The following is a 10,200-nucleotide window of genomic DNA, read 5'->3' as shown; positions in this document are numbered from 1 at the left end:
TTTACCACTTTATATTTGTGTCATAGCATAGCAGCAATTGGATTACTGCTTGAAGTTGCATGAGAGATAATAGAGAAAAGTCACAAGTATACCCAGAAACTAAAATTATTTTCTTCCAGATCCATCCTAAAAAATAACATTTTGAAAATAAACAACCACATTTTCACAATCAACAGTAACTAGTATTTAAAATATCCTTATGATTCACATTTCACTGATTTATATTATTTAATGTTCTTTTTTATTGTTTAAATTGATGCTTACTTTACAACACTGTATTGTCTAAGGCCCATGTGACATGTAATTTTTGCATTACATAACATGAGATTAGACCTTGATCTTGTCTGTAAATGTACCCCATGAATTATGAAGTTGTGGAATATGCTGTCACTATATAAATAAATATTATCACTGTAATTATTATTTTGGTAAGGTTAATAGGGTGTTTTAAGCTGCATAAAAAATGGATAGATATGCCTGGCTGTAGTGTTAAAGTGGATCCATAAATTATTTGTTGTACAACAATATTTTTAAAATACAAAACCCTGTGATGTCATCTTAATGGGCTAAGTTAAGGTGCAAACTGTAAATACAGAATGAGGGATAAGTGCACTAATTTGACATGGTGATTTCCATAATGTGAAGAAAATTAGAAATTTGTAGAAAATATGTAAATGCATTGCTAAGTGGGAATATTTATTGATAGTAATACGAATGCATTACTTGCATCATGTTACTAGTTTAATAATGATATGTGCAGGCAGTGTGTATCTTTGTAGAAACTCTAAAATTGATCTGGAAATTACTATTCACTGTGAAAGGTCTCCTGATCTTAGATAAACTACATAGACAAGAAGTGAGAACAGGTATATGTTAGCAGTGCTATTCTTGTCTGCCTTAATTGGATTGTACTTCTCTACCTGCAATACCTCGGAGAACAAAGCTACCTAATGTATCATTATGTAACCATAATGTCCTTTTATTAAAAGTTCTTATCAATGATTTGCACTGTACTGATTTGCCAAACAGGCCTTTACCCTTTAAACAAATAATTCATTAGGTAATTAAATTGGAGAGAGATTACTCTAATTAAATATACACGGCTAGTGAATCATAATTTCACCGTGGCCTAGCAGCACAGGCACAATCTTCTATTCTTTACATAAAAGGGAGAGCTTTATATAAATCCTCTTGCGATTGGAAGAATAGATGCACATAAGAATACAGAGGCAAGGGGAAGCTGTCTTAAAATCTACAGATAGCAAAAGTTCTCTTCCAACACCTCTCCTCTTAAGACTGGTTTAATAGCATGAGAGCAGAGGAGGATTAAGAGGGGATCCTGTTCATAAATATATGCATACATAGAGCTGGGGCTCTCCTGGAATTAGTTCTGCATAATTTGAGATGCGAAGTCTTGAAGGTCTCAGAGAAGAGCTTGGTGCATCTCCTCATTCTTGACATGGCTTACAATGGTCAGAGAGGTGCACACGTGAAGGAACTTTGTAGCCAGCGATCTGCTGTATGTCCTGCTTGCCTCTAATAGCATTTAGAGCTGAAGCCATAAAGACTCTAATCTGGAGGGAAGAAGTTCCTGCTCCCTGCTTTGATCTCCTTCCTCTTGGCTGTGTAAAGCTGACAGTTCGGCTGAATGGCATTCAGTGCTTTCATTTGTAAGACATGAGTTTCCTAGTGTTGCGGAGCTAGCAGCTACACCTGTACTGCAGGAATTTACACTCAATTGCTCCAGGATGGCATTGATTTGGGACGGGTGAAATACAAACACAAACTAATTAAAAACTGTATAATGCAGCCCTACAGGAACAAGGCAGGGAAGGAGGGAAACAAATAAATACAACTGCAGCTGGCACAGCAATTGTGCACATGCCCCCAAGCCATACTCCAGAGTGGCAACACAAAATTATTAATACTAACTGCAACCAAAAAAAACAGAGAATCCTCCACAAGAGGTGATCATGTTGGAGAGACAGAATGGAGTGCTATGCTTAATTAGGAAGTGATGAATTACACTGCCCATGCTTCTTATCTTTCTTTCTTTTTTTTTTTTTTCTATTCCTGCATAGAAACACGTGTGTATAAACATTTAAATAAAACGATAACAAAAACTTTGCTAAAATGTGTTTTCTAATTTGTAGCACCATCTTTTACCTCCACTGATAGGAACTGCCGGGACCTCATGGGGAGGGGAGCAGGCACAATGTATATTTAGATTGATATACTTGCCCTAATCGTTGTTGTGACAAAGCAAGGGTGCTTTCCCAGAGCCTGCTGGAGAAGGTGCTAAGTAATAATGATTGTTTAACAAGGCTCATAAATCAGGGCTCCGGAGGGATGAATAGGGGCTGAATGTGAAAAGGCTACTTGCTGTCAAGTGGAGGATGACCAGCAACAACATAACACATTGTAGCCTGCCCACCACAGCCATCCACCTTGTGCTACTCATCAGTAGCACATTACATGTATTCAGATAAAAGATCGCTCTTAACATGTAGAACTTTTTGGGAGATAAGTTTCCATTCCAGCAGACATGGTTTTCTTTAGTTTAGCATTTTATTTCTTCCATTTCTGGATAATCAAACCAAGAATAGTGTAATCCGATGTATTTATTTTACTATCTGTAAGGCAAATGTTTCATTCAATCTTTCCAGACTCCGGACCGAGGTGCTCCAGCGATGTAGATCATCTCAACACCTGCTGCCAATATTGTATATAAATATTTTCTGTCTTCATATAAAGATGTATATGTATGTATAAATATTTTTGAATATATACAAATTCTAAATATTCATATATGTCCTTCTTAATACAGATATATAGAAATTGTGTTTGTATACATTATCTCTCTAAATATTTGAATGTACACATCCGTCATTTGCATATAACCCGCACAATATATAAAGTATGGTATATGTGTGTGTGTGTATATAAATATATATGTTTTTTTAATATCACAGAATATAAACTCAAACTCATCCAAACTATAAACGAAGCCAGTACCGTTCTCAAATTGTGCCCTGCTAAGCATCTTATTCTCTCTCGCCCTGTGCTGTGGTGTCTTCTTTCATCTCCCTGGAGGAGCTATATTCGGCGGTTGTGTATTATCAGCAGTGCCATCTCCAGTAGTGGCAGCAGGTTATGCCAGGCAGTCACCCCCCTTCCTTGCTGATGTGTTGTGCACTGCACATTCCCAGGGCTGCTCCATCCACTCCTAGGACATCTGGAGCAGATCACAATCACTGACTTCATCTTTCCTGGAGCAGCCATAAGACAGCCAAGCAGCGACCCCTATGCCTGAATTAGCATCTCTTATCCGCTCCATCTCAACTGATTTGTTATTTATAAAAGGGGAATCTTTTGGAGGAGTATGCATCGCCTTAAGAAACTGCAGCAGCGATCCCTATCTCCTTCTAATTCAGCGCTATCTGTTCACTGATCTTATGTGAGGAAGGCTGACTATTGTATTCCCAATCAGTTGTCAATCTATGTCCAACAATGACACTGGACGTGGTGACATTAGGGGAAGAGCCCTACCAAGGGTGATAAACTCTGCCTTGTGCCTCTCCACTGGCTGTAGAGTAATTTGATGGCATCAGCTATTTCTCTGCAGCGATCAGAGGATCATTCAATGCTCTGCTCCTAAACTGTGCGCACTTAATGAAGTGGCAGATTTCTTTTCTACAGGTTTGCCAAGAACTTAATAGGGCATGTTTAGCTTTAAGAAATGAAGATTCTTTCTCTGTCTCTTTCTCTCTATATATATATTTCCACATTAAAATACAATTGCATGTTGAACCTATTTATCACAATCTTACTCTCTCAGTTTTCATACAGCATTGCATTGAAGAAGAATAGCGATGGCTGACCATGCCTCAGTTAAACTGATTTTAACTTAAGAAGCTTAGTCATGTGGTTCTGGTCCGGGGTTTTAGTCGTACAGAAAAAAGGAGTAAACTCAAAAAATGTAGTTTATTTTCAAGTAATGGCTACTGGGCAGACTTATTATGTTATTAAATGGACAATTTTTCATGTACAGGGAGGATTTTATATGTTACATTCTTATGGAATTCACTGTAATTGTGGCTTTAGAGGAATGCTTGGGTGATGTCTGCAGAATCTATCTATCTATCTATCTATCTATCTATCTATATATATATATATATATATATATATATATATATATATATATATATATGTGTGTGTGTGTGTGTGCTTGTGAACGCATGTATAAAAGTGTACACAAATATATGGGTACGGGAGATCTGTTATACTGGGTTAAGGTGAGTATATAAACTACACAGAGTTGAGCGAAGCCTTTTCTTAAACCCCTGGATGAACATTCCAGTAACATCTGAGCATTACGAAGATTTGAGTAGTTTCAATGGTCTGATCCCACCTTTATTTACCTATAACCCTGTAATGGGATCCTTCAGTTTGCACAACACACTTGTAATTTTGGGGGCTTGTTCCTAGTGCTAATCCAGATTCTTTAAAGTGTGAGTGGCACAGTAAGTGCCGCATGTGGAGGGGCACAGTACAGAATTGTACCACACTACAAATGACAAAGTATTAGCTTGTGTGTTTTATACAGTATACAAATTATTTAAATATGCTTACTACAAACAGTTTTTTAAATAAAAAAATAAGAAAAATGCGTTAAAAATAGTAAACAAATTTAAATTGGTTGTAGAACAATTAAAATGTGACGGACCTATTAGCCACAGGGTGGATACCCGATGTATAGAGAGGGCAGATGAAATAGAGCAACTAATTGTTTTATTGTGTGCTCCTAATAACACAATGCATACATTACTATACTACTACTATATACATCACATAGTTTGGTCACAAAATGGTGTAAAGAAATAATATATATATAGAAGGTAAATGATGGATCTGAGAATATATTCTCAGATGCATCATATATATATATATATATATATATATATATATATATATATATATATATATATATGTGTGATATATGTGCAGATATATATATATATATATATATATATATGTATCATATCAGATGTAGTTCAAAAAAGATAAATATAGATGGTTATTGTATTAGATTATCGTTATTGTGTAATATTGAAGCATTAATTTCATTTACTGCCTGATAATTGCCTATAGTTTGTATAAAGATAGCTAGACATTATTATATGTTTGTATTATAGTATATTTCATTCCCCTCATTGTATCTTGGATGTGTCTGTATATGACTTTCTGTGATGTAGCGATAATAATTACTAGTAATTACATGATGATCACATTATCATCTTTTTCTTTCTGTTGTGGGCACAGTAGATGCTCTCCATGTACTATGAGGTAGTAGATTGCCGGCCTGGTGTGTGTGGCACAGGTAATAAGACAGTCACTCAGTTGCTTTTGTACAGGGGACAGTGTGTGGACTGGAAACAGCCGAGCCCCAGTGTCGGACAGCTGTAAGCTCGTGTAGACAGGTTGTCATGCAGCGTGAGAAGGAGAGGGGTGCCATGGCTGAGCGCTAGCTACACATACATATACATACACAGGGGGGAGAGGGTCTATAGCACACCCCATATACACACACACACACATAGACAAGAGTGGAGTGTCCCAGCCAATGCTCAGGCCACATGCTCCAGAGGGGGAGGCGCCTGCAGCTCCAGCGGATGCCAATCAAAGCATCAACTTCAAATTGTATGTGAAAGATCAGCCCAGGACCCGGGGGCAGACACATCAGTTGGAGCTCAATTGTTGATCAGATCACATCTGAGGGATTTAGGAGCACTCGGGAGCCGAGGCTTGTGGGGGGACAGCGGGCTCCTCTCCCCTATCTGTCTGTATCCAGCACTACACTCAGGAGCTGAGGCTTGTGGGGGGACAGCTCACACTCATCTCCCCCTAGTTCTGTACACACTACTACTTTCCTGCCATGTCCTTCCCGCAGCTGGGCTACCCCCAGTACCTGAGCGCCGGCCAGGCCGCCGTCTATGGAGGGGAGCGGCCGGGGGTGCTGGCAGCCGCCGCCGCCGCAGCCGCAGCCGCCGCCGCCGGGACGGGGAGGCCGGCAGGAAGCGAGCTCGGGAGCAGCTCCACCGCCGCGGTCACCTCCGTGCTGGGCATGTACCCGTACAGCGCCCCCAATTACAGCGCCTTCCTGCCCTACACCGCAGACCTCAGCCTCTTCTCGCAGATGGTAAGTGCACTATATGTACTACTTGTAGCTTTCCTGGGGGAGCGCATCCGGCTCCTTCCTGAAACTTTCCCGACTCCTAGAAACTCACCAAAGTCATCGGGAAATGGGGCAAATCTCTGGACTCATCACTTTGTGGGAGAACATTTACTGTCCCGTCCATTGTGAGAGCTCCACATAATCCCAATCCGCTGATAGTTCCAATCCGCCTGAATTATTTATTACAAGGCGAACCCGATTGTCCCTAAATCCTTGCAGAAAGAAATCTGTTGTCATCATTGCAAATAGACAAAGGGCGAAGAGTATAATAACATTATTATGTCTCATTTATGAATGTGTTTCAAATAAGCATGCGGATGTTACTGTCATTTAGACAAAGTCCACATTATCTCATCGATAGTCAAATTCGTTTACTTTGTAAAGAATCGTCATGGAAATTGTCTGTTTTCCTATGATGGGCAATGAAGGGAAGGACAGGAAAGTTTAATTCTTAATGTATATTTCTACAGTAAGACCTGGGAAGTTTTGCTTGTGTCTGGTGTTTGTAACCATCTCATCAGGAATGTGATTTGCCCATCTTGTATATGATAACGAGGCCTAATGGGGTTATTATGGGGTAATATTGTTTCTCAGTTTTGCCCCCGGATGAGGATAAATAGGTGATAAAAGATAAATAGTGACTTTTTAAAACAGGCAAACATCGTGTATTTACTTAGTTCTAGATCAAAGCCCTACTTGGTTTACTTAAAGTAGTTGTGTACAATTTAATAAGAGCGAAGTGTTTTATTTGGTCAATAGTAGAAATAATAGTCCAGCAGATAGAATATCATATTTGGAGCCTTTGTAATTGTTTACACCATAAAATATCTTTGTAGCACGAATTTACAGTATGGCCGCACCTGTGTAAACTGCAAAGCACATTTCATTTCTAGTGTTTGTCCAGGCTACTGAGGTTAATATAACCAAAACTCACGGGCGAAAACATCTCTACATAAGTTATTATTAATATTATTATTATTAATATTTTGTTATAAACATAAGAGATGGCTGTAGATAGATATATTACATACATGTATTATATACATTTATAAAAATAAAAAATAAACATTATTCGATGTTTTGCAGTCACTGTAAAATATTAATTTGTAGATATACGTTTTATATATATATACACATAATATATATATATGATTACAATTTCTAAAAGAGCAAAATCACTGTGATTTTCTTTTTAAAGCATCTGAGAATTGAGGGTAAGGCTATTTAGACTTAAAGATAAAATGTTTTCTTATTATTATTATGATTATTATTATCAATATTTTTATCCGGTATATTTCTTAATTTCATATAACTTTTTTGCTGTCATCACATTTATGGAATTATTATTATTAGCAGTATTACTACCACTACTACAACTTCTATTTTGAGCTCAGGTTTTCATGTTTCCCTTTCACAGAACTAATTGACTACTTTTTCCTCTCTTCCAGGGATCACAGTATGAGCTGAAGGATAACCCTGGTGTGCACCCAGGCACTTTTGCTGCACATACTGCTCCAGGTTATTACCCTTATGGGCAGTTTCAGTATGGAGATCCTGGTCGGCCTAAAAATGCCACAAGGGAAAGTACAAGCACCCTAAAGGCCTGGCTGAACGAGCACAGGAAAAACCCTTATCCCACCAAGGGGGAGAAGATCATGCTGGCCATCATCACAAAGATGACCCTCACCCAGGTCTCCACGTGGTTTGCCAATGCCAGGAGGCGACTTAAGAAAGAGAATAAGGTGACCTGGGGTGCTAGGAGTAAGGAAGATGGCAATCTCTTTGGGAGTGACAATGAAGGGGACCATGAGAAAAATGAAGATGATGAGGAGATCGACCTGGAGAGCATAGATATTGATAAGATCGACGATAACGACGGGGAGCAAAGCAATGAAGATGATGATGACAAACCGGAGCACTTGAGGCAAAGTGACAAAGAAAGTTTAAAAAAGGACAGTGACGCACTCATATCAGGGACTGATGGACTGAAATCTAAAGACCCCCTTTCACTTGTCAAGGACAACTCTGAGTCCAGCAATACAAGAATAGTAAGCCCTGGTGGACAGGGGACATTGCAGATGCCACCTCACAACAAACCCAAAATATGGTCTCTAGCAGAGACAGCCACCAGCCCAGACGGTGCAATAAAGTCTTCTCCATCATCTCCCCAAGTTAACCACACGTCTCCTACCCCTACCATCCAGCACCCAGCTTTCCTGCCCAGCCATGGACTATACACATGCCAGATTGGCAAATTTCACAATTGGACAAATGGCGCTTTCCTTACTCAGAGTTCACTAATTAATATGAGGTCGTTGTTAGGAGTAAATCACCACCACAGCTCTCACCACAACCACCACCACCTCCAGGCTCACCAGCAAGCATCTCTTCTAACAGGGGCCAACCTAGGTGCCATCAACGGCAGCGACAAAACCACAGACAGGACCAGTCCTAAGCACACAGGTGACGCCATCAACTTTGTGACACTGTCATCAGTTCTGTCATATATAGTGCCATATCCCCCGTGTACTGATATACTTCTGTTTCTGAATATATGCACAGTATTTAGTTATAAAATAAGGCCATTTCTATAAAACTAAAACTGCCCACTGCTCTGGTATATTAGCATTCCTTATGTGATTTAGGGTGCCCTGTTTTATTACAATTGACAATATAATCTGATTATCCTTAATTTTTTTTAATTTTATGTCCTACAGACAGAGAAAATATTCCCAGAACGGATTCTCCTCCACAGCTAAAAAACTCCTTTCAAGCTGTTCGTGAAAAGTAAGTTTGTAAAATTTTGACATCTATAAGAAACGAATATTTCATGGCTTAATTCAGTTATAATGACAAATAACAAGTTATTATGATATTTAAGAAGAACGTAATTTCAGTCTATTGAAGTATGTGTCATGGTACAAAATTCAATATGATTTACTATTGTACATTCTAATAAGGACTCGGACCCACATTATTTTATTGTGCTTTTTATCGATCAGTTAACTAGAATTTTTGATATCAGTCATGTTTGTATTCAGAAATTGCAGAATGTGTTTTCTAATGTGTGAATTTTCTTGTTTGCAGCACTTTGTCACAGCAAGACGGGACCCCCCGCATATTAACAGCGCTGCCTTCTGCCTGAGCAGAGATTACAGACTCTTATTACAATCTGGACATTATGGGTATTATCTAGAAATTCTTTTGCAATAAGGTGGTGTTGTCAACCTACCGCCAAAATTCTAATAAAAAGAAGCGACTTAAAAATAATAAAAAAATAATGATAAACTCAGTAGGTGGATCCATTCCAGTGTCTTTTTCCTGATCCCACTCATTCTAACAAGTCCTGGATTCTTCGTTTTTTTCGGTAACCGGTTCACATGTCTCTGTGCTTTTTTCTGTATATAAAGTGATTGAAATTGTAAATAGTGCGTCAGCAAAACTTGTCTAAATCCTATATTTTTGTCTAATAAACTATATGAAATTCTATGAAACCTATTTCCTTTTTCTTCTGATTCCTCCTGCCAGATGAATCCTTCTCTGTCCCTAGCCCTGATTTCCATTTTAATGTCAGTCATTATGAAGTGAAAGGGATACGATGAAACAATTTGTCACGCTTTAGTGTATGGTGATTACTCTTATGCACAATCTGCTCACTTGTAGAAATTCCCGATTATTCAAACCTCAACTGTTTTCCATTTTCCTCTATTTTTTTTCTCCTTTTTAAAAATGTTTTACAACTGTGGTCTTTCAACTATTGATTCCATTTTAGTTTTATAGATTTTAAATAAGGGATTGTAAAGACAATTGTTGAGCTAATCCCAGTGGAGAGGGCACTTAACACCTCGAGCCACTTAATTTTATGGCCCAAGTTAACTCCAGTTGGGTTTTTATTTTTGTTACTGTCATTAATTGTAAAAGCTCTAATTGTACGTGATGATGATCGTGACCCCCCCCTCCTCTAT

General features: G+C 38.5%; 1 protein-coding gene across 1 annotated transcript; it reads left to right on the top strand.

The window, feature by feature from the left end:
- The first annotated feature begins 5,612 nt into the window (after window positions 1-5,612).
- On the top strand, window positions 5,613-9,916 carry LOC140133157 (iroquois-class homeodomain protein irx-1-A-like). Its single transcript, XM_072152920.1, has 4 exons — window positions 5,613-6,199; window positions 7,684-8,698; window positions 8,953-9,022; window positions 9,323-9,916. Exons 1-4 carry the CDS (start codon window positions 5,936-5,938, stop codon window positions 9,378-9,380), a joined length of 1,407 nt encoding a protein of 468 aa, XP_072009021.1. The 5' UTR covers window positions 5,613-5,935; the 3' UTR covers window positions 9,381-9,916.
- The last annotated feature ends 284 nt before the right edge of the window (window positions 9,917-10,200 follow it).

This window comes from Engystomops pustulosus, chromosome 5, assembly GCF_040894005.1.
Source record: "Engystomops pustulosus chromosome 5, aEngPut4.maternal, whole genome shotgun sequence".
Taxonomy (NCBI): domain Eukaryota; kingdom Metazoa; phylum Chordata; class Amphibia; order Anura; family Leptodactylidae; genus Engystomops; species Engystomops pustulosus.
Note: the sequence above shows the minus strand (reverse complement) of the source record. Positions and strands in the feature narration are given on the sequence as shown.

Excerpts from the sequence above, each read along its gene's own strand:
- LOC140133157 (XM_072152920.1), top strand. The coding sequence starts at position 5,936 with ATGTCCTTCCCGCAGCTGGGCTACCCCCAGTACCTGAGCGCCGGCCAG. Across the intron at positions 8,699-8,952 it reads GACCAGTCCTAAGCACACAG|ACAGAGAAAATATTCCCAGA; the intron begins GTGACGCCATCA and ends TATGTCCTACAG. Across the intron at positions 9,023-9,322 it reads TTTCAAGCTGTTCGTGAAAA|CACTTTGTCACAGCAAGACG; the intron begins GTAAGTTTGTAA and ends TCTTGTTTGCAG.